The 24,716-nt window shown below is 46.0% G+C and overlaps 2 protein-coding genes across 2 annotated transcripts in view; both read left to right on the forward strand.

Annotated features, from left to right (window-relative positions):
- Positions 1-990: 990 nt before the first annotated feature.
- SLC18A3 (solute carrier family 18 member A3) lies at positions 991-3,319 on the forward strand. The gene has a single exon (XM_051799846.1). The coding sequence runs from the start codon at positions 1,347-1,349 to the stop codon at positions 2,931-2,933; it is 1,587 nt and encodes a 528-aa protein (XP_051655806.1). The 5' UTR covers positions 991-1,346; the 3' UTR covers positions 2,934-3,319.
- A 1,707-nt stretch (positions 3,320-5,026) lies between these two features.
- Positions 5,027-24,716, forward strand: part of CHAT (choline O-acetyltransferase) — a 32,717-nt gene continuing 13,027 nt past the window's right edge. The window contains exons 1-9 of the mRNA XM_051799831.1: positions 5,027-5,212; positions 8,082-8,226; positions 10,128-10,319; positions 12,428-12,546; positions 13,976-14,029; positions 16,634-16,814; positions 17,820-17,997; positions 22,304-22,473; positions 24,500-24,600. Coding sequence (XP_051655791.1) covers positions 8,164-8,226; positions 10,128-10,319; positions 12,428-12,546; positions 13,976-14,029; positions 16,634-16,814; positions 17,820-17,997; positions 22,304-22,473; positions 24,500-24,600 — 1,058 coding nt within the window. The 5' untranslated portion in view covers positions 5,027-5,212; positions 8,082-8,163. The remainder of the gene's footprint in view (positions 5,213-8,081; positions 8,227-10,127; positions 10,320-12,427; positions 12,547-13,975; positions 14,030-16,633; positions 16,815-17,819; positions 17,998-22,303; positions 22,474-24,499; positions 24,601-24,716) is intronic.

Consider the following 24,716-nt stretch of genomic DNA (forward strand, 5'->3'; position numbering starts at 1 on the left):
AGACAGTTTTCTTGCAACAACTGACAGATAAATCATCTCCCTTTCAGCTGTGAAAGCCCGGCTACGCAAGCAAATGAAGGTGCCCGAACTCCACATCTACTCAGGAATTGCTCGGCTGAAAGATCCAGTTATTTCATACAGCCTTCTGCAGAGATCCTCCTCGGATCAGCCCACATGTCATTTCTGCTACAAGAATAATGATATGCTGCTTTATGGTACGAGTACCTTCTTAACACCAAAGCCTCTGCACCGAGTGAGGCCCCTTCCTCCGCAGGGCTTCCAGCTGCCACACCGGCCCGGCCAAATGCGGGCAGAACGCAACATCACCGCACTTGGGCATTATTTCCCTGGTGTTTGTCTCAGCGTTAGACACGCTCGCACGCAGGAAGATAGTTGCTCTCCTGCTTTCCAATGAAGCTTCCGTGGTCTCACACACCCCCGAGGAGGGGCAGGGCTCAGCCCAGCCCTGCCTAACCGCGTTCCCGATTAGCCCAAGCCCCCCCGGGCACCCCCGTGCCCTTCCCTGGCCCGGCTGCGCCGTCGCGGGTGGAGCCGCGCCGGGTGTTGGCGGCGAGCCCCGAGCAGCTCCCGGGTTAGACGGCGGCAGCCACCGGGTCGGGTGGGCAGGGAGGCGCAGGGTGGTCGGGGAGGGGGCGGCTGTTCTAGGCGGCCCCGGCTCGGGGACAGGAGGTGTTTGCGGCTCGCACCGGACAGGGGCCAGCCGGTAGTCGCCGACCTCCGCCGGCTGGCCGGGCTCCGGACCGCCCGCCGAGGCAGCGGCGGCACAGGGCCGAGAGCACCCGGGACCGCTGCCCGCAGCACCGGCGGGCGCACGTCGGAGCCAGCCCGCTGCCGCCCAGGCCCCGAGGGCAAGCGACGGAGAGAAGGCTCCGGGAGGTTGCAGGAGAGCCGGAGGCGCGTCCAGCGGCCCCCTGACACCCACGGCCATCCCCGCCGTCGGGCCGGCGAGAGTTACCGTCGGGCCCCCGCCTCGGGGGCGGTGCCGCCGCCCCCCCGTCCCCCCTGGCACACCCCCGGGGGGGAAGGTCCCGGCGGAACCCCCTCCCCGCCGGCCCCCGGCTGTGTCCGGCGCGGTGCAGCGGGGCGGGGCGCGGAGGGCGGGCGGCGGGGCCGGCGCGGTGGCGGGGGCGGGTGGGGTTTCCGTGCGCGGCGCTTATTAGTGTGGTGATGGAGGACCGGCCCCTCGGAGCCGCCTCGCAGCGGCGGCGCGGGCTGGCGGCGGCCGCCGGGAGGTGAGCGGCGGCGGCTCGGGCGGAGGAGGCGGCGGGGCCGCCCCCGCCGTGCCCCATGCGGGCGGCGGGGCGGCGGCGGCGGCGCTGAGGGCGATGTCGGAGGCGGGGGGCGCGGGCCGGGCGCGGGCCGCCGTGGAGCGGCTCTCGGAGGCGGTGGGCGAGCGGCGGCGGCAACTGGGCACCGCCATGGGGGAGGCGCGGCGGCAGCGGCGGCTGCTGCTGATGGTGGTGTGCGTGGCGCTGCTGCTGGACAACATGCTCTACATGGTCATCGTGCCCATCATCCCCGACTACATCGCGGCCATGCGTGGCGGCGGGGGCGCCGCCGGCCCGTCCGCGCCCGCGGGGGGCAACGGGAGCGGCGGCGGCAACCGGAGCCTCCTGCCGGCGCGGTACCCGCCGGCCACGGGGGGCAACGAGGACGTGCAGATCGGGGTGCTCTTCGCCTCCAAAGCCATGCTGCAGCTACTGGTGAACCCCCTCAGCGGCACCCTCATCGACCGCGTGGGCTACGAGGTGCCGCTGCTGGCCGGGCTGGCCGTCATGTTCCTCTCCACCGCCACCTTCGCCTTTGCCGAGAACTACGCGACGCTGTTCGCGGCGCGCAGCCTGCAGGGGCTGGGATCGGCCTTCGCCGACACCGCCGGCATCGCCCTCATCGCCGACCGCTACGCCGAGGAGCCGGCGCGGAGCCGCGCCCTGGGCACGGCGCTGGCCTGCATCTCCTTCGGCAGCCTGGCCGCACCCCCCTTCGGCGGCGTCCTCTACGAGTTCGCCGGCAAGCGGGTGCCCTTCCTGGTGCTGGCCTGCGTCTGCCTCCTCGACGGGCTGCTGCTGCTGGCCCTGGCACCGCCCGGCGCCACCGGGGCACGGGCCAACATGCCCGTCGGCACCCCCATCCACCGCCTCATGGTCGACCCCTACATCGCCGTGGTGGCAGGGGCCCTGGCCACCTGCAACATTCCCCTGGCCTTCTTGGAGCCCACCATCGCCAACTGGATGAAGGATTCCATGGGGGCCAGCGAGTGGGAGGTGGGCCTCACCTGGCTGCCCGCCTTCTTCCCCCACGTGCTGGGCGTCTACGTCACCGTCCGGCTGGCTGCTGCGTACCCCCACCTTCAGTGGTTCTACGGGGCCCTGGGCATGGCCATCATCGGCGCCAGCTCCTGCTTGGTGCCAGCCTGCAGGAATTTCGGGCAGGTCATCATTCCCCTCTGTGGCATCTGCTTCGGCATCGCCCTGGTGGACACAGCCCTGCTGCCCACCCTGGCTTTCCTGGTGGACGTGCGCCACGTCTCTGTCTACGGCAGCGTCTACGCCATCGCAGACATCTCCTACTCGGTGGCGTACGCCCTGGGGCCCATCGTGGCTGGCCAGATTGTGCACACCATGGGCTTTGCACAGCTCAACCTGGGCATGGGGCTCGCCAATGTGCTTTATGCCCCCGTCCTCCTCTTTCTCAAAAACGTCTGCCAAATGAAACCCTCTCACTCTGAGAGGAACATCCTCCTTGAGGAAGGACCTAAGGGACTCTATGACACCATCAAAATGGAGGAGCGCAAAGGCACAGGGAAAAGCCTGCAGCCAGCGGGTGAGATGGATGAGAATGGCATGGACTCGTACCACAGGGACCTGAAAGGGGTGTCTGAGGAGGACTCATCAGACTATGAGTACAGTTAGATTTCCCCCATGCAGCCCAGCCCCATAAGCAAGGAAGGACATGTGGAGGAGAGAGAGGGAAAGGGGGGGATGACAGTGTTACTGCATTATGTTTCTGTACTGATGTGCAATATATACAGTTTAACCTTTGTCATGATGTAATGGCTTTCTTCTAGATTTATTTTTAATTGGTATTTCTTTCAGCATTCTGGCAAAGTGGAGGGGATGGGGAATGGGGGGACAATACTGAAGAAAGTTATCGGAGTAATCATTGCCATAAATCTGAGGGGATCCTTCCAAAAAACCTGCCAAAAAAGAAAACAAAAAACTCATCAGCCTTTTAGCTGGGCTATAATTGTGCAGAGTGTCCTCAAGCTGAAACTGTGTGTGACATATTGTATATCTCTGTAAAAAATACAAGAAAAGCAAAAAAAGTATGTGTAAAATTTCAAATGGCTTATTCAGGGACTTAAGAAATCTTGTGTACATATACTCAGACTTTCAGTTGGTTTCATATATTTAAGAAGAGCAACAACTGTCACACTGTCACATTTTATTCTTCCTTGAGAATAAACTGAAGTATTGTACTTTTTTTTTCTCTCTTGTGCTGCTCTCCAGTAAGTGCAATATGCTGTATTATGTTGAAGTCCAAATTACAAGAATAATACAATCTGAATAAATGGAATTGAAGGGGATCGATTGTCTTTTGTTTTGTTGTTGAGGGCTGCTTGAGGGAGGGAGCTGGTTGTGCTCATTGTAACCCCTGTGGTAACAATTCCCCATAGCATCTATCGCAGTAGCTACCAAAATTGCACAGAAGAGGACCCCAATACAAAATGTTCTCATTCATTCTTCACAACATAACAGGTCTGAGCAAACAACATCTCACTGCAAACACGCTACCGCTTGCCTAAAAACAGCTCCTTGTGTTCTTATGCGAATTTAATTTAATGCCCACAATGATGAATTTCAATTTTCGAGTATTTAAAAAATTACATGACCAGCAGTTAAGAGACACAATACTAGAAAATGCCTTTTGTGGTGTTAATGCTGCCCCAATTGCAACGTGTCTGCCTGGGTTGACAGGGATTAAACAAAACAAAAGATGGGTGAAATACTTCATTCAAACATTTGCAAGAAGTGGAAACCTTCGATCTAACCACAACGCAACCAGACTGCATAGTTTTCCCTGCAAATTTCTGTTGATATGAAATAAAATCGTTTATTTTAATTCCTAGCTTATTAGGAAACAAAATAAATTACTTTTAATCTCAAGAGAGAAAGAAAAAAATTACAAACGGCCACAGCGCCTGCTTAAGGGCTCCCACCCGTCCCTGGGGATCCGGGCGCCGCGAGGGACCCGCGGACTCACGGCCGGTGGGTTCCGCTGGGCTGCGCGGGACGCGCGGCCCCGCAGCTCCTGCCGGAGCGGGCGAGTCGCTGCTTACGCGGTGCAAAACTCATGAAAACAGCGCGACGGCTCTTTGGCACAGGGGTTTGGCGAAGGAGCGATGGGCACCGCGGTGGGAGGTGAGCCTCGCTTCCCTAAACCGCAGCCGCTTCTTTGCGGTAAGCGGCCACAGCGGTGCCGCCTCCGGTCCGCCGCCCGCGCTCCCGCTGCTGCCGCCGGCCCCGGGGCAGCTCCCGCAGAGCCCGGACCCCTCCCGGCACCGCTGCTGCCCCGTCGCAGCTTCCACCCCTCCCGGCCTGGTGCCGGCAGCCCACCGGCAGTGCCGCCCGCCCCTGTGCGGCCGCGGAGCCTTCGGGAGCCGCAGATGCCCCGCGGCGACACTGCTCGGCAGTTGCGACAACCCCCGTGGCAACGCGGGTCAGCGAGCGCAGTGACCCCTCGCAGTCCCCTCGCGGACCCTTTTCCCCGCCGCACAGGGGACCCCGACGGCTGAGCCCGACGGCGGTGAGAGCACGGGCGAGCCCGGCCCTGCCCGGCTCCCCCCGCCCCCCTCACGGGGCACGGCGGGCACGGGGCGAGCTGGCGCCGGTGCAACCGGCGGGCACAGCCTCCCGCACGGGCGGAACGGGCGCGGGGGCAGCGCAGGCACCAACGCCTGTTGCGCGCAGCGGGAGGGGCGGGTAGGGCAGGGCAGGGCAGGGCAGGGCAGGGCAGGGCAGGGCCGGGCGGCGCGGGGCGGGGAGGAGCCAGGCAGCGGCGGAGACGAGCCGCCCTCCGCACGCCCCCGCCCAGAGGGGACCTGGCCGCGGAGGAGGCGGCGGTACCTTGGACAGAGCCGCCGCGACTCGAGAGCCCGCCCGGCACCGCTCCGGAGCGCCCCGACGAGCAGGTACGGGCGGGCGGGCTGCGCGCCCCGCGCCTCCCGCTGCCCCGACGGCGCGGATGCAGGCGCCGGGAGAGCCAGGGGCTTGGGAGCGGGGAAAGGGGGCGGCGGGTCCCCCGGAGCGGAGCCGAGCGGGCTCCCCTTGCCGAACTCCGCGGCTCCGGCGGCACCCACGGGGCCGCTTCGCTGCCGCCGCCCGCGTGTCCCGCCGCGACGGGCGGTTTGGGAGGGAAGGGGCGCCCCCGGGACTAAGGCTCGGGAAGGGCTCGGGACGCGCTGGCAACCTCCGGCGGAGCGTGGGCGCTCCCCGACGGGTCCAGCGCTGCTCGCAGGGAGCTCACGGCCGGCGACAGGGCGGCTCCTGGCTCCTCTCGCAATGTCAGCGGCTGCAGCAGCGCGCACTTCACAGTTGTATTCCTGATAACGCAGACATCCCTCTCAACTGTGAGCAGAGATTCCTGAGAACTTGAAGCTTATTCTCCTGATAACACTGAGAGTGAGGATGACTAGATAGACAGGGGCTGAGTGTATTGCCCAACAATACTGTATACTGCAAGCTGCCTCCTGAGTCCACAATGTATAGAGAACTCAACTATAAGCACATGGGCTTATTTCAGTCCTCCTCTGCTATCTGCTAGCAGAGAGATCAGTGCCTTTTGTTGTGGATTTGAGTTGCTGCTTTGAGCTGTGGGGAAGGCCACCCGCTCCTCAACCTGCTGTGACTCGCAGCCCCCCTGCTAAGCCTCTCACTCCAGCCCTCCGGCTAAGCCCGCTGTAAATAAAAACAGCTAGGATTATTTTATATTTTTTTGCCTAATAACTTTGACAATGTGCCTCACAGCCTTCTAGTGAGCAACTTTGAAGTTATCTTGAATTTCTGCAGGATTTTCTCCCGTGTCAGTTTTCTTGTCCTTTATTAGGCAAATACAGGATTGTGTGTGATGTTAAGCTGTCACCACTTGAACCACAGACAAAGCCTCCGTTCATCCCCATGCCAGAGAAAAGCACAGTTCAGGCTACCACCTCCAAACTCCTTATCACACTGTTTTTACAGATATGTGGATCGAGTCTGTTGGTAGTAGCATTTCCCACAGACACAGTACAGATTTGCAGCGGGTGCGACGCTATATTGCAGTTTGACAAAAAACATAAGGAAAGAAAGAACAAAAGTCCCAGTGAGAAGAATGCCTGCAGGATTTTCCCTTTAAGGGAGTACAGTTTTAGGGGCTCTAAAGACAAAATGGCTGCTCTGTATTTGAACACAGGTGGGGAGCCAGTCTATAAACAACTGGTCTTCCAAGAGTTACAGGACATGACCATTATTTGAAGTGCTTTGACCCTGTGTTGCTAGGAATAGAGTGCAGGGCTAAGTGAGACCAGTGCAGCACACGAGAGGGAGAGAAGCAGCACAGTGTGTTAATGTGGCCTCTCCATGAGGGAAATCGTCTCTCACCTGGGTTGAAATTGTGAGCAGATGACGGATCAACACGAGTTTGCTGTGTGGCTCATTGCAGGGCCCCGGGGACATCTCTCAACCTTATACAACCTATTTCACAGCACATGGCTCCACTGAAAGCCATTGCAGGACAGGACCGACACCAGGTGTCAGCGACCACATACACATTGGCAGAGCTGGAATAGCCAAGCCAATCCTCAGGAGAGGAATAATGCACAGCCATCTCTGCCCATTGCTAAGCAGAACTCTTCATCTCACTTTCTTACACTGTAGGATTTTTAACCAAATTGTTCTTCAAAGCTGTTTTAGAAATATCTCAAGTGTCCTGAATGTATAGTCCCAAAGATTACAGAAAGGAAAGTATTTCCTACATAATCAACACGTGTTGTCTTTTATATTTCACATACACACAGTGGAAAGTAATTAAATAAATCCAAAAAAACTGTAATCCATCAAGATCTGACTGAACACAAAGAACTTGCTCTGCTTTAGCTGCATTTAAGTACTACCATAACTGAATGACAATTGCTTGGTGTGGGCACTGTTATGTCAGAAGAAATACAGGTGTCATATAGCTTATTTTTGTGTAGAAAAGCAGTAAGATGCATCTTTAGAAAACAAAACCAGGATAAGCACAATACCAGAGAGACACCAGTGGAAGTATTTGCTCTGTCACAGATTACTTTTGTGACTTTTGGCAGGTTAAGCCATCTCCCTGGATAGTTACATGCTATTTGAGAAGACTGCTGTATGAGGCACAGTGTATGCCACTGCTGCCAGTCCTCTCACAGCCAGCCTGCCAGCTTAGGCAGGCTCATGGGGTCCCCCAGCCCACATCTTTGCCCCAAAGCACGGGCACCCACTGAGCTTCTAGGTTGCAGGGGGCAGAGGCACATCTCCATCAAGCTCCTTTCTACAGCTTTTACGTCTTCCAGCACAGCAGCTCACTGTATCCATGGAACCGTGCAGTGACAAATACATTTAAACACTGTGGTGCTTTCATATAAAATGGTAGACAGAAAAATGCAGCCTTACTATTACCTGTGTCAACATAAGTACATTCAAAGAAAAGTCACCTCTTTCCTCCAGCTAACATATAACAGTCATACAACAGTGCACGGATCACGCCACAATAAATTGCAAAGTAAATTACAGTGACAAAATAAACCATGCTGAGAAGGTACCTTTTATGAGCATCAGATAGTTCTGAATATATAAATTTATAGCAAAATGAGACAAACAATGTCAGAGCAATCTCCACAGGGTTCAGTTTAGCTACTTTTGACTGTTGTACTTCTATTTCTCTTCAGTTTTGCATTCTGAAGCTTCTGTGTATGCTTGCGCAGGGAATACTCCCCTCATACATTTTGGTTATAAATAATGGGTACTGACAGGACTTTAAATCTTTTCTATTTCCAGAACTGAGGCGTGAGGCTCCATAAGTGCCCCCAGGTGGCTTCAATTTCTGCCCTCAACAAAAGATACCAAAAGAAATGCAGAAATGCCTGACCTAGAAAAAAACACGCAGAAGACAGAGAAAGATACATGCAGTAAAGATGAGACAGTAAGTGACTGTTTCGGGAAAACAAAAAGAAAAACAAAAAGAAGAGACTTAGCAACTTTTAATACTGTAAATTAACGTAAATTGATACAATAATTGTAACCCAAGCTCTGTTCCAGAGCCTATTTCTTCATTTCAGGGAACGCTTCTCATATCCAAATATGCTCTTTCTCTCAACATCCTATGAAGAATTCCAGTAAGTGAAATATTATTTTACAACAGCAGATGCATTGCTACCAAGTCAGGGATGGCATGTAATTATTTTTTAATAGTACAGAACTATCAAACTATCACATATGATTCATTTTAAAGCTGCTTTAGGAGATGCCAGATGTGTATGCCTGTAAGAAGTCAACTCCTTGAGTTTAAAGCTTTTTTCCTAAGCAGAGTCATGAACTGTTCAGTAACCTTATCCAGAAAGATAAGGCTGAAGCCAGGTATCAAAAAGAAATACTGTTTAGCACATCTGTTTCCATTGACCAAGAAATCAATGACAGAAGAAACATGTCTTGACTAAACATAGCTTGAAACTGTAGAATTGCCATTCTCTTATTTCTGAGATCCAGGGTGCATTACAGGCTAAATTGGATTTGCATTTCCATTAATAACAGGTAGTCCTATGACACTTCTTACGAGTATCTAAAATCTTCAGTTTCTAGATAGGGAAATGTAATGCAGCACTGACTTTTCTGTGCATGTCAAAAGGCAGAGCTGGTATTTGAGCTCAGAGGACAGTGAGTCCCTGCCTACTGTTCAGACCATTTTCTCCACCCCCTCCCTCCCTGCATGCACTAGCAGAGAAGTCTGCAGCTAGATTTGCTCTAAGCAGCAGGTGGAACAAGGTGACTGCTAGTCCTTTCTTCCACCCAAAATGACACTCTGGTCCTGCAATCCTGTGAAAATCAATGTCTGTTACACCAAGATGTAGTAAAAAAAAAGGTGAAAATTGCCTACTTTAGCAGAAATCTAATTAGAAAAATAAACCCTCCAAAAGTTTATGGCCTACACCAATCACTAATGGCCAAGCATAGCTGCATTAGATGCTCATTTCTAAAGTGGGAGACACAGCCACCTCCCTGAGGAGCCATGCTTAGAGCATCACAGCCTTTTGCAATTTCCCAGTCTTTTATGAATTATCTCCTTGTTTGATTTTCCCACTGCCCCCATATCTGCTCTGGCTTTTAAATTACTAATTACACTTCACTTGGTTAGTTCTACATTAAAAAACAAAGGAAGCTTAATTGCATGAGTAGCATGATACTCTTTTCTTCCCAGATACTGTTGCTCCAAAACAGGATGAGGAAAAGGAAGTATAAACAGAAATGCTTTATCAAGCCTTCTAGGGGTGTTCCAGACAGACTGACAGGGTAAAACACGGGTTTATTGAGGACTGTACATAGTCAGTACTAATAAACAGGAAGACCAGTGTGTTTTCTATTTCTGTAGTTTTATAACCACTCATTTTATCAATCAGACAAGTATTATCCCATGGTTTTACTAATCACAAGCTAAATGAACTTCTTTACTAATGAAATACCTTTTATTCAGGCATTATATTACTATGCTGTCATGTATTTGCAGATTTCCTAGAGCCTAGCTGAGACTGTATGCTTGCACCATGACTCGTCATCCTACGATTTCTAGAATTTTTAACAAGGAATATTCTCCTTGGTAGTTTTCCACTACTCCCCTAGTCTATCCATTCGAAAGCTTTCAAATAGAGTTACTGGAGAGTACATTTGCAGTAATCAGGCCTTCAGCTGCTAAAACAGAATACATCAATTAAAAAATGGATGCAATATATTAATCAGTGACAAAAGAAAAAAAAAAAGAAATAAAAAAGGGGACAGATTAGGAACAAGTAGAATTACTTGCTTATACATATATTTTTTTTTAATGACTAGGCAGTGCCAAAACTTCCAGTTCCACCACTGCAACAGACCTTAGGCATGTACCTACAGTGCATGAAACACTTGGTGCCAGAGGAGCAATTTAAGAAGACCAAGGTCATAGTGGAGCAGTTTGGAATTCCAGGAGGCCTGGGAGAATCCTTGCAGAAAATGCTTGAGGAAAGAAGGGAAAAGACAATGAACTGGGTAAGCAAATACAGATGAGAAAAATAATTACTGTGTTGGATGATGCTCGTTTACAAGCTCTTTCTGTTTTTCTGTATGGAATCGCTGTTTTCTTTCAGCTGGTCAATGCAAACAGGGGTCACATCAGATTCTGACAAGGGGAATGAATATTTCCAACATACTAGGCTAGATTTTTCAAATCATGTCAAAATCTGTATCATTATTATGTTTTCAGATCAACAGTTTGTTGGCATCAATGAGGACATTCATTCACCTCAGGTACATGCACAGAGGTGTCAGCAAGACCTGTAGGAAGCACTATATTACATCAGTTTGGGACGTAATTTCTTCCTTTCCCTTTAATAACAGGATTTAGATTTTTTTATTGAAATGAAAAATGCTTTCTGATAGGGCTATAAAAAGTGCCTTGCATACACATCTACCCAAAGCTCTGATCCACTCAAATTGTTCTGGAATGGAATACTTCAGGATAGGAATTACTCTCTTAAAACTGAGCTATTATTTGCCATTCACTGTGACACTATACCAATGTATTTACCCTGAAGTATTTCCTTTGTCAAATATACACATACATGTATATCTATCACATAGACCATGCTGAGACCTCAGCCTTTTAAAAAGTCCAGCTTTCTACTTCCCAAGACAGGAAAATTAAATAACCGTAGCTGAAGTAGATTTTATCACTCCACAAAGTTACAGTTCACCCTATCTGCATTAACCGTGTGGCAGCTGAAAACAAGAACTTTATTGAAGTCTTTCCATCCCAGTAAGGAAAATGGTTTCATGGATCAGTGAAATCCTGCAGGCTTGCTACTCATGTCAGTGAATTGTGGCTCTCCCTGTACTTTTCAGTTGTGTGACGCACAAGAAAACTCCATCAAATTGCTGCTATAATCAGGGAAAAAAGGCTACAGTACTGGCAGTGCTTTTATTTTTAATACAGTGCTTCACTTCTGAACGAAATGCTGCCCAATCTTGTCTTGTTACTTTGATCATAGAACTTCATGGCTTTGGTGTCCAAGATAACCATCATTTAATGTTCCTGATAGCAGTGTTCCACGAAACAGCTGCTCATTTAACCACTTATAGCATGAAAACTACAGAGGAAGGATACGTAAACATTTTCTGAAAATATGTCAATTTTAAATACTGGTTATGAAAATGAAATACCTGATTCTTAAGATAAATCAGAAATTGTTTTATTCAGAATTTAACTTGCCAGGAGTATAGTTCTAGTATGTTCTCCTGAAGACTCCAGAGATTGTAGGGGAAGCATCTGTTCTAACAGCAATGAAATATCTCAGAGGAAAACTTTTTCAACTGATGCATGCATTTGTAATTATTTTTGCATAATTTCGTTGTTGTTTATAGTTACCATATGCAAAGCCTGCCCGCTCAGAAAGACCATTTGATCATTTTATGAAAGCCTCCATTTTCCAAATAATGATTCTTCAATCTTTGCTTAGACATAAACGAATGCAGTTACTGTACATCTGTGTTTTCAATAAAAATGGTTAGAAATTTAGTAACTGTGTCTGGGTCAAGCACCAGCAATCTGTATTTGTGTCAGTGGACACAGAGAGGATTCTCCAGGGGCCTGATCCACATGCCAGTATGCGCAGGACCAAACCATCAGGCTTGGGAAATTCTTTTCCTGCTCTGTCTTGCTACAGGACAGGATCAGTAGAGCATCTTGGCATCACTGACAAATATTTGAAGCCCCTTGAGGAAAGCCATCACCAGTAAAACTCTGTCCCATCTCTTAAACATCTTCTAATCACTATGCAAGAGTTAACATGTTGTACTCAAGCATTTTTTGGTCGTAGAGAGAAACAAACAACGAAATACCCAAAGCACCACGATATGGAGCTTGTTTACTTCTTAATGGAACACGCTGTAAATTGCCATTGATTGAGAAACAGGATTATGGAATTGTGGCTGACTGCAGCTGAGCTGAGGTCGCGGAGCCCAGGCTGAAAATGCTCAGCAGCTCCATTAATCAGAGCCCATGCCTGACACCAGGAGCACCAAGCACTGTCCCCTCACCCCCGGGCTGCCTTTCCACGTGCTGTTTTGTAGCTTTAAGATTTCGTGTCCCCTTCCCTTAGGTGTTTAACTACTGGCTGGATGACATGTACCTCAACAACCGGCTAGCTCTTCCAGTCAATTCCAGCCCAGCAATTATCTTTGCTCGTCAGTATTTCAAGGATGTAAATGACCAGCTGAGGTAATGTACTACGACTTTGCAGCTTTTGCTAAATGAAAGGATATTTTAAATGTACTGCTTTTGCAAAAAGACAATCAACTTTCATTAAAAAATAAGGGCTGTAGCCATTAAATGATTTCCTACTAGGCCTGCTGACTGAGAGCAGTGTTTCTGGGGTTACTCATGCTAATGTTCAGAAAGGAAAATGTCATTACTATTACATTTATTGCATGAAAAAAATGCCATGAGATTTATATTTTTAAGGAATATTTGCAAAGCTTTTTACTGTATGTAATCCGAGTAAACCACTTTGTGAGGAAAAAAATAAATACTAATTTCTGCCATATAGTTTGAAGGAAAATAATCTTTAACATGCCATCACTATGACTCGTAGCCACCCTGCAAACTGAAAAGGCCACGTTGGCATTACATTATCCCTTTCAGATGCCCAAAAGGGCACCAGAAACACAGGGGATCTAAGAATAAGAATTCAGAAATCATTTTTCCCCAAGAACACTGCTTCCTTCTGGCTCATAATTCCCAGCCCTGAACTGATCTTTCTCCTTTGAGCTACTGTGGGCAATTACTATCATTTAAAAAGAGAAAAGGTAAGCACGTAGCCAAGCACAGAATATACCTCTCCAGACACCCTTAAAACAGGATTCCATTCTTCAGCCTTTGCCAAAACGTTTCCTCCTTTTAAAACAGCAAAACAAACCAAATCTACCTTCATATAGTGCAATTTTCCTCTTTGCTTTTAGCACTCTCTAGCTGCTCATTACTGAAATAATTAACTGCATGTGAATTTATGCTATTATAAAACAGCCAGAACCTTGAAACCAATATGCATTATTTTAACATTTTGTGTAGACAGCTAATGCATCTTTTTACTTTAGTTTAAACATAACTATAAATGCTTCCATTCATTACTGACTAAATTTATTGTGCACAGAGCTTTCAAAAAACCTCCACTTTGCATTTTCTAATGCACGTGCTTTAACAAGGAAATATTTTTCTCAGAGCCTTCCATTCTGACACAGTGCAAATGGACAATGTCAGGAAATAATACACCTGTCCTCAGCTCTGCAAAAAGAATATCTGCTTAGGACAGGAAGTACTCTAATAAATTGGACAGCTTATGAGTATTGATATAGAAACCCATGTAAAGGATTCTATTAAATATTCAGCCTCTGCTCCCATTCTCTAAATAAATGCTTTCAGGCTTCCTCCTGTGGTCTGTTTAACCATTTGAAGGGACTGTCTGTAGGATTTCATATTTCTCTTGTCATGAATTAATTTAGGTTTTGGGTGGGGGCAGGGAACTCTTCTTGCCAAGCCAGAAGACTTTCTCCCCTTATGCTGGGTCATCAATCACTCCTCTGTCTCTCAGAAACAGCCCAGTGTTGCCCAATGACAAAAGACTGATGTCACTTCTATCTGCCACTTGCAGGTTTGCTGCTAATCTCATTTCAGGAGTGCAAGACTACAAAGCTTTACTGGACACGTAAGTAGCTTGGAAGGAGAGCTGCTGCTTGAGTACCCACAGGGCTTCTGATTCAAAGATGCTCTCAATGCATAATTGGGCTGTATTGCACTCCTCCATCACTTGGAAGGGCTGGGGTTCCAGCATGCTTCGGGGAAGGGCTTCAGCAATTTTTTATGCACTTTATGCTTTTTTTACTGCAATGTAACAGGCTGAAGAGGGATCCTTTCTGATGGCTGGTAGCCATCAGTCTAGCAGGCACAGTGCAACCTAAAAGGACAGGCACAATCTGTCTAACAGAGTTTCCGAGAACACCAGAGGAAGTCTGTGCTCTCCACACCCACAGAGCACCAGCACTGTGGGTACAAAGCCTGCACACCTTTGCTGGAACCCTCCACCTGCCAGGGCACTGCACCCCCTCCACGTCCTGCACTCTGCATTTAGAACCAATCCTCCCTCCCCACAGAGAAATAACACATTTAGGGGAAGGAAGCCTCAGCACAGACAGGCTGGCTCAGTAGTCAAAGTAAGTTACTTATGCAATTGTTACTTTCTGTATATAAATACTGGGGAAATACAAGATTCTTCAAGTCATGTATGAAGTAACTCATAACAAAATATTTACATAGCAATTCTTAGCCTCACTTAGTATGTTCCAAGTTTACTGCTGAAACCACTGCTCCCTGAAGAATAGGAACAGTGGACAGCCAAGCACAACAGAGACCACACCATAGTAGAGAACAAATAATACGCTTTAACCAATTCTTATTTGGATGAGGAATTCAAACAATAAAGTTCCTGTCATCTATGAATAAGATAAAAGAAAGAAATAAGCTGTTTGATGTTTCACTTCAAAAGTCTGACAGCTACTCAGAAAGTATAGAAGAGCTACTTATTTAAGAACATGTGCTTTAGTCCAAGATATGCCATGCAACTGCATACACCAGCACTGGTGTGCTGTGAGGTACTATTGCATACTGCTGGAGTTGCATCTTTATATGACAGCATCTGAGATGAGATAAAGGAACCACATTGCTCAAACAAAAGATAATTTAAATTCTTACTGTTTTGACCCCACTACTCTAGAGCCAAAGACTCCTGTGTCAGATTTGCTTGTCTTAAATCAATAGCCACTGAAATCCTCACTACCGTATCCTCATTTGTTATTACTGTTTGCTTGTCTCTGTGTAACTATGAGGACACCATAATTGTAACATTTTCAGTTCCTTGTTGTTAAGGACTTGTACCAGAAAGTGTACTGCTACCTTCTCTTGGATCATCCCACATGCAGATGTACAATACTTCAGCCCAAACTCAAGTGTTTAGCTTTAACTGTGCAGATATTCCATGCAGTTTTGTCAGGACTAAGTATTTCAAACAAAGGCTACCTTGCTAACATAAAATAGTTGTAGGATCTTACACAGACATATAAATCAGTACAAGATTTTCTGGCGCCATCAGTTGGAGTTAATAACACCTTTCTTAACTGCTATAAGTACAGATTGTCTTCTATATAATCTACCATGCTATCCCACTATTTTCTATTATGATAGATAAGTGTTGTTAAGTATAAGGGGATTTCTGCATTATGCAAAATGTGGGAGAACACCACTAACCCTGTTTTGCTGATAAGGAACAAAAATATTAAGCACCTTTATGAGGAAATAAGCGATACAGAAAGTTTGAAAAGTGGAAACTAAAGTGCATACCCCTGGTTCAGAACTCCAACAGTTCTAAAGACACGGTTAAACAAGATAAACTAGCATAAGACATTACCCCTTATGTATGACAGTAACCCTCCTTGCTTGCTTCTTTGCCTTTGCCCCTCTCTGCAAACTGGAAGTTTAGTCCTCTTTTTCTGAGGGAAAGCCTCTGCACCACAAGATCATCTTCCTCCTGTGGTCTCTGCAGCCTCCCTCAACCAACAGAACCATTATTTCCTGCTGCAGCATCAGTGGGGTATTTTACAAAGCATAATCATAATTGTGATATCACTTTTTTTTTTATGGCCACTAAAGAAGCCTTTTAGAAGTTGTTTTCAAATGCCTTCCAATCAAAAAGGAATAGGTTTTCAGTGCATATTACCCCATAGGTCTAAGTAAGAATTAGCACAAAATCAAGGATCTGTGGAAAACAGAAATTCCCTCCTATTGCCCAAGTGATTCCTGTTCATCGAGCAAGGTCCTCTCACACACTCTCTTAACAACTCTGCACAGCACAGGGCCACTGTGATTTGCAGGGAATTTCATCAGTACCTTTCTTCAAGGTGCTACTTCTTTTTCAGCTGTTCTGCTGACTTCTGCCCTGCCAAGTTTCCGGAATCCCATCTAGGCAGGCTTCCTACGTGCATTCCAAAGCTGCTTGTGACCTGCTATTCTTTCCATTGCCACTAGATGATAATGCAATTGCTTAATGAATATGCATGAAGCTGCCAGGAATGATGTATTTAACTTTGGTATGGGAATTCATCTATTTCCCTTATACTGTAATCTCATTTTATTATTCAATTTGTGTTATACCTGATCTAATTGTAACAGAACAAAGGACAGATTAGATTTCTTTTCCCTTCTGTCTCTCTCTCCCCTCTTTTCCTCTTGCTTTGTTTTTCTCCTTCTCTTTCTACAGCCATGCTTTACCTGCTGATTTTTCTCGTGGACAGCTGTCTGGTCATCCTCTCTGTATGAAGCAATACTATGGACTCTTTTCTTCCTATCGCCTTCCAGGACCTACCAAAGATACCCTTGTGGCCCAGAAAAGCAATGTAATGCCAGAACCAGAGCACATCATTGTTGCTTGTAACAATCAGGTAAAAGAGTTTCTTTTTTTTTACCTTTCTATATTTCTTAATTTGCTTAAATTCGCTCCAGAAGAGCCTAATCTAATCTCTGTTCAGAAATGCAATTAGCATGCTACGTATGAGCTCACTTCTTACCAAGCATTTGTGGTCAATATTTCCAAAAGATGCTTCTGCAGCATTTTTGTCCCTGGCCCACATTATGCTCCAAGAACAGCAATGCAGAAAGTAGGAATGTGGCAGAATTCATTTGCTCTCTCTTTCAAACAAAAATGTTTAATACACAGAGATGAAACCACAGAGAAAAAGTATCTGCTTAGAGAGCATTTGCTGGAAATGCGCTTCTCTTGGCAGTCAAGTATTGGCACACAATATAATGGCATATATATCACCCTGATATATATGTGCATGGCATATACACCCTGTAGGGGGGCCTAAGCTGTGCCTGAAGAAGTTAGCACAGGTGCACACAGAAATACTGAAGCATTACAGTGAATCTGCCCCAACCAGTAACTGCCAGTGAGCAGCAGAGTATATCAGCTGGGCAGAGTATCTTATAGCCCAGCCTGACTATTTGCAGTACTGGAGTCATGCCTGCAGGCCCTCTTGGAATGAAGGGGTAGATTCCAGTAGTCCCTTTTCCAGGAAGTCCCATTCTTCACCCCAATAGGAAGTTCTCTCAATTGTCTAGGTTATTTTTAAACAAATAGTACCACGAAAATTATTTCCATATTTTCTGGGTTTATCTCTTCAGGTTTTTTTAAGCTTATTCAAATGGCATATTTTTATTTGAGTCCAATACACAATGGAAGTCTTCTATAGCAACTGGTATTACATTGGCATTAAAACACAGGAGGGGTGAGCCCTGGGCCAGACCCCAGCAGTTTTGTACTCCACTGCCTCCAGGCCTGGCTCTCCAGGCAGGACTTCAGCACCTCAACACCTACCCAGGCAACAGCAAAATGTTGGCCCACAAAGGGTCTGACTGTTTTTCTGACTTCTGTCATTTTTTTGCAGTTTTTTGTTTTGGATGTTGTCATTAATTTCCGTCGCCTCAGTGAGGGAGATCTTTTCACTCAGTTACAAAAGATAGCCAAAATGGCAGAGAACGAAGAGGAAATGCTGCCTCCAATTGGCCTGCTGACAACAGATGGAAGAACAGAGTGGGCAGAGGCCAGGACAATCCTTATGAAAGGTTAGCAGCCACAACCCCAGCTTTCTCTTCTTCATCATCTTCCTCCTCTTCCTCCTCACCATCACTGCCTTTCTTTGCTGGAAGTGAACGTCACAGCAAATATAGGACTGAATGTGCAACATTCCTGCTGAATTTTTGCAGCAGCAGGAAACTCAATATGTGTAAGTGCTCAGATGTGTGTTACCAGGGGAGCAGCAGATACAGCTTGACCCTTTGGCTGTGTATGTTTATGTGCTAATGCCATGTAAAAACTCTCACTCCATTCTCTGTTTTTCATCGCATAAATTACATTACATCAGATTTTGTGATTTGTCTCTTTCTTCATATCCATTTTGTACCAGTAGGAATGAGGCATTCTCTTAGCTTTTGGCAACTCTCAGACATTTTTGATCTTATCTAAAAAAGGCATCTACAAATTAAGCACCTATTGAATCTAGCTGTGTACTCACTCTAGCCAATGGAGAAGGTACCACAGCAGATGCAACCAAATCTTAAGTAAGTATCTAGGAAAGACACCAGTTATTATCTGGGGACAGTTCTCTCTCTCTTCCAACAGGCAGCATTTAGTTGTCTCAGATTCTGGACTTGAATGTCAAACTTTGAAACAGTAGAAAATAAAGGGTGGGGTTAGTGATCTTTATTACATCATACCTAATGTATTTTACCAAGAAGCTAAGTGAAGGAAACACCCTCTTTTTGCCATTTTACATACCTGAAGTATTCACTTTTCCCTCCTGAAGATACTGTTAACTCATCTCTTTATCTCCAGGTCAACAATGCTACAGAAAATATGCTGTTTTACCAATGCCCTGGAATATAGAAGAGTTGCCAATAGTCTCAAAGTATGTTTACCATCCCAAGGAAGATTTCCCTTCACTTGTTCAAGTGTTATCTGTGCTTATAAAAACTTAGTATAGATAAACACACACAGACAGAGTCCTGGCCATTATTTCAGCAATATTACATAACACCAGTCTCATCTTTAGCCCTTCCTCTTCTCTTCCTTCCTTATTTTAATGACAATTGAGGTAAACACCTAATTATTTGTTTGCATGTCATGCTTTTAAATAAAACAGTGAATGCCTTGAAACCTGCCACAAAATCATCTTTTAAACCATCAGAAGAAAAAAAAAAAATCAACAAAAACTAGTAGAACCATCTCTAAAGTGTTTTTAGATGGCCTGGCATTTGCTGAAATATTCATTTTAATCAGGAAGCAAACCAACTCAGTTATGGAGCTGAAAGAAAACAAAATTCTGCACTAGCAAATATCACCACATATCACCCTGGTGTGAGCCTTCTCTAATCTAAGCAGGAATCCCATCCTGGACCACTGATATTAGCACAGCTCCTCTATATAGGTGAATGCATTGCTGTTACACATGGATACAAGATCATGAACAGCCCTGCCTAAGTAAAACCTGTGAAGTGAAAGGGGTCACTCCACAGCTGTTCTTGTTCTGGGCAGGCCAAGAGAGGATGCTTTGAGACTGAGAAGACCTATACAGTGCTTTACAGAGGCTGTGAAGGAGATATATCCATGGGCCTGCACAGACATGAAAATAGATGATAGGTCTTCTAGGTGAGAAGATTTCAAAGATATTGTAATAACCCCAGCCATCACTGATTTATAAACACAGTATTGTAACTGTCTTCAGGATGCAGAACCAACTCACCCTTCCTAAGTAAAGGAGTGAATTCTTACTGCTATAAGGGCTCCAGTCCCATGCATACTATATCTGAATTTGATTCAGTACTGTATTTTCCTTTTTAAAACTAAAACCAAAAACCCCAACTAACCAACAGCTGAGTGGTCAATTCAATGCAACTGTGCATTAGAAAGGCAGAAGGACAAGAAAAGTCTTGCAGGGCCTTAGGCTTGTTCTCACACTTCTCTGTTTCAGCTCTTGTCATGGTTCCTGAGTTCTTGTGCAATTTATCGCCTGCTTCACAGAATAATTTTTTCAGTGTTTGATCAGCTCTCTAGACATGTCTGTTTCCTTCTGTAAGGCCATCTTTCCCCTACTTTTCTGTTTCTAGCAGAGCTTAATTTTATTCACTCTAATACCTACACTCCAGATACCCTGAAGCCATATGTCAGATAGGGGCTTCGCATCTGTCAAAGACGTGTGGGTAGCAGCCACAATGAAATATATATAAACCTATCAAACAACGTAAAGCAGGATGCTGAGCAAGCTGGGAATGGTTTGTAAATCACCATCCAAGCTGTTTTTCCTCAAAGGTGCCTGTCTGCAAACACCAGAAGCTGATGTATACCAGGCAACTTCCATTCACAAGGATCTTTTCAGCCTTTGCATCAACATACCCAGACCATCAATGAAAAAAATTCCACAATTACAGACAGCCCTGCAATGGGAGATACTGAAAGAGCTTTACAGCCCAGAGGACAGGGACATGTCTTCTTCCTTATGAAGTTTATGAATGCTTTTGAAGACGCTCTATACGGACACCAGTGTTTCACATGTAGGGTGATCACTGGCAGAAACCTCAACATGCCCCACCACAGGCAATCTCCTGGCTCAAGTGTTTGTAGGAGCTGGCAGGCACTCCAGGTGCCTTCCCTAGGGCTCTGCTTCTGTGGGCAAGGGAAGACAACACTCAGCACTCCACCAGGTCCCCAGGCAGCCTGCAAGGAGTCAGGCTGACCATCCCTGCCACTTGGTCCCGTGGCTGCTAATGTTCCCTCACAGGAGCTGCCAAACAGCAATGGACAGTACCTTACCATAACCTGCAAAAGGTCACAGCTCCCCCTCTCCCTTCTCAGTCACTGCTATCACTTTGCTTCTCCTTCTCCTGACACCTTTTAAATTTCTTGCATATTTGAACTCTTTTTTACTACAAAGCATCTAGAGAACGAACCTGGATGATAACAAGCACCTGTTATTTTTCTAGCTCCTCACTAACCAACGTTACTCCTTCTAGAAAGGTGCATTTTTTCTTACTTTGAAAAATGCTGTTCTTTCAGAGGATCAATCTACTTTCCACATGTGCAAACCTTAAAAACATGCACATATTGAAATGGCTCCACGTATTTCAAAGGCAAATCAGAATTAATTTAAAATATTTTTCCATTCTTTCAGCTGAAATCATCTCCTGAATTGAGCACAGACTTGTTGAACTCAGCACAGACTCAAAAGAAGTTTTGATCAATCTGAAATTCATCTCTCTAGTTAAGAACATCCTGAAACAAAAATCATTTACACCAAAATTTAGCAAAACCAGTAGATGAAAGCTGATCTGTTAAGAATGGAAGGAATTCTAAGCTGGCATTCGAAAGCCCTTTTTTCTTTGATCTTGTTAACAACCATTTAACAGCAATTAATAATGTTATATGCTTTTAAATAAAACAAGTTCTTGTTATATGCTCCACACTTCTATCCTTTCAATTAAGAGCTGTATTAAGTGCTCACAATCAGAAATTTCCTATGCTTCAAACTGGTACTCAGATGCAAACAAATCCTTAAGCTTCATAATATTTCTGAGTTAGATAAAGAATTGGAGAAAAAAAATCCACAGAAATACACCAAGAATAAGGGGGAACACTCTGAGGACAAGGTAAAAATAGTCTCAGTAGTCCAACTCTATAAGCAAGGATAGGGAAAATAAACAGAAAGAGATCCAGAAAAAGCCCATTTTATTCAGCAGTACACTAGTGACAGGAGGGAAGTGGAGTGTGGCAACCCATGGCTTTGGCAAAATCATGTTCAAAAACTAAGCCTCACAAGCTCATCCACAGATATTTTCCTCATGTGATGTAGGCAATATAACCCAATGACCAGGGACAGGAGAGAGTAGAGGGGTTTAATACAATAACACAAAAACAATATGAGCCCTGTTGTAGGGTTTCAGTGGGAGAACAGCACAAAACCAGTACAAGCCCTGCTGTTCCAGAGCAGAATACTGCAGCAATAGCGTGAGCTCTGACATTTTCTGTTTTCCACCTGTCCTCTCTGTAACTGTTATATATAAAATAAGTAAGCATTGCTGGCTTTAAGAGTAAAATAGATCCATTTTGTAATATAATTACTTCAGGAAATGAAAGGCAGAGAAAGAAAGTGGATATTATTGAATCATACAAAAGATACACAGAGATATTACAAAAGTTAACACGTGAATTAATGCCTTGGTATAATGTTTCCTTGCACTGAGATGATCTGCTGTGGAGAGAGCTCTGCAAGCACCAGCTCACTGCAGATCTCCGATGCTGTCCAAGGCAGCAGGGCTCCCCAGCCAGTCCTGCACTTAGAGGTAAGAGGATGTGAACATTTCCCTCTTTTATCCCCAGACTCTACTAACCGGGACTCCCTGGACATGATTGAGCGGTGCATATGCCTGGTGTGCCTGGACAGCCCCAGTGGGGTGGAACTCAGTGACACAAACATGGCACTGCAACTGCTGCACGGGGGAGGCTACCACAGAAACGGGGCCAATCGCTGGTATGACAAACCTATGCAGGTAAAAACCTCACAGAGCACCACGATGTTAACTGCACATGGCAAAGGACTCCCACTGCCTTGTGGTAGGGACCACTTAGAGGCAAGTGGGAGAAAGAGGGGGAGGTGGTGCCAGCATCTGGCCAGGCAGGGTTGGTGTGAGCAAGGCTGTTCCTTGCAGGGCAGGGGAGGCAGACTGACTGCCTTGCTGGCAGAGTCAGGGCATTCTCCAACACAAATGCACTGCCACGTTTTCTGAAGCTGCCCTTTGCACTTGAGGGGGTAAGACAGATACACAGACATAGGGGTAGGTAGACATCTGGTATAAAAATGAAAGCAGAATGCAATTTTATTACACTCAATCAAATGAAATAAAAATGCTGGCCTAGCATCCCAGAGCGAAAAAGAAAAGCATGATATTTTTCCTCTGTTTTCTTACAGGTTTTCCTGACATCCTAGAAATAGTACAATTTAGCATGTGTTTAAGTCCTCACTTAACAGACTGTTTACTCATTTAATGACATCCTTGTTGAGACTTTCCTGGAAGTATTGACATCTCCAACCTTTTTCCCAGTCAGATTTTGATTGTCATATTTGAAAATGTCTCACTGTTATTTTCACACTTTGCAATAGACCCAGGGTGAAGCAATGTATTAATCTCCAACTGTCAACAATGTTGACACCTCATGAAAAACTGAAAAAAACCCTGACTGATACATGGCTTGCATAATGCTTGTTGCTCTTGCCATATCTAAGAACAGATAAACAGAAAAGAGAAACCCCTAAAATAATTTCACTTCCACTGACTTACCCCAGTGAAAATACATTTCAGTAGCCATTCCTGATTTATGCCACTGCAAATGACATTATTATCAGACTCCAGTGCTGCATTTTTGAAGAAGAAATCATTTGTCTTTAGTTAGAATCCTGTTATTTGCAGGGTCTCTTGTTGACATGTTTCATGCAGATGAGAGTAAACAAGATTTCTTTTTGTTTACTATCATAAGGTAGCAGAAAGAAAATAAAATTGCATAGTATATGGGAGAGCTTCATCTGTCCAGATGTATTCAGGCCAGCAGTTTAAAAGTGAAGAGAAATTCTTAGGGAAATAAGATTCCATTTTCTTTCATGCATACACAGATTATGTAGGAAGCCATTCTCACAGTAGAATTTGTTCTTTCCCTCCATATTCTTCTTCACCTTTGCAGTAAGGTATCAGAAAATGTTCAGGTGAACCTTTTGCATCATGCACACACACTGGGAAAACCTCCTGGAAAGCAGGAAGGCAGGATGCATGTGTGTGATACAAATGCACAGAGTGAGCTGAGGGAGAGAAGTCCAGCCAAATATACTTCAAAAGAAGTGTGGGGCAAAATCCAGAAAAAGGACAGGAAACATGTGAGACAAGGTGCAGTATTGTCCTAGACATCTGCTTTTGTCTGAGATGCAGAAATAACCAACTGCATGAGTGTATCACAGAATCAGAGTGCAGCAGGTTGTCACCAGCTATGCCACATGTACACAATGAAATAAAGAAGGAAGACAAGTAAGAGGGAAATGAAGAAAGCACCTCGAATTAAAAAAAGCTTAAAAACAAGCTATGAGAAAGCTACCAAATAAGGAAGAGCTTTGTAATAAAACGGGACCTCACGGATTTCCCAGATCTAGATGTTGCATTGCTCCCAAATGTGGAAGGAGAGCCCCGGCCTGTCTTTCTATTGATGGGGTTTCTGTACCATAAAACACATGCTAAACAAATTTTCAGACTCCCACAGGAATTGCTAAAATTCACATTATCACAGGTCTCAGTCCAAAATAGCAGCATGAAAGGTATTCAATGCAATGCCTTTCACAGGACAAGAAAATCTCCTGTGACAGGCCTCTAAGTCACCCACTGACCTATAAGGCAAGGAAGATCCTGATATGAGCAATAAGAAAACCACAGGAGAACAATAACATGTTTGTTAGTTAGGTTTCCATCACGAGCAACTTATACAGGGAATAAATCACATTCTGGCTATCTTGCTCCTGTTCTTTTCCTTGTTTAGTTTGTGGTAGGAAGAGATGGAGTCTGCGGCACCGTGTGTGAACATTCCCCCTTCGATGGCATCGTCATGGTGCAGTGCACTGAATATTTGCTCAAGCACGTGTGAGTTCCCTTTCAGTACAGCTTTTGTACCCACTCCTGCCCCTGGGGAAGCCTCTGCCAGTGGAAAGTTCCCCCTGATGCACTAAGACCCATAAAACTACTGGAAACCAGTGATT

The sequence above is a fragment of the Manacus candei genome, unplaced genomic scaffold (assembly GCF_025592945.1).
Source record: "Manacus candei isolate 608988 ecotype Guabito, Panama unplaced genomic scaffold, ASM2559294v1 h1tg000050l, whole genome shotgun sequence".
Lineage (NCBI taxonomy): Eukaryota > Metazoa > Chordata > Aves > Passeriformes > Pipridae > Manacus > Manacus candei.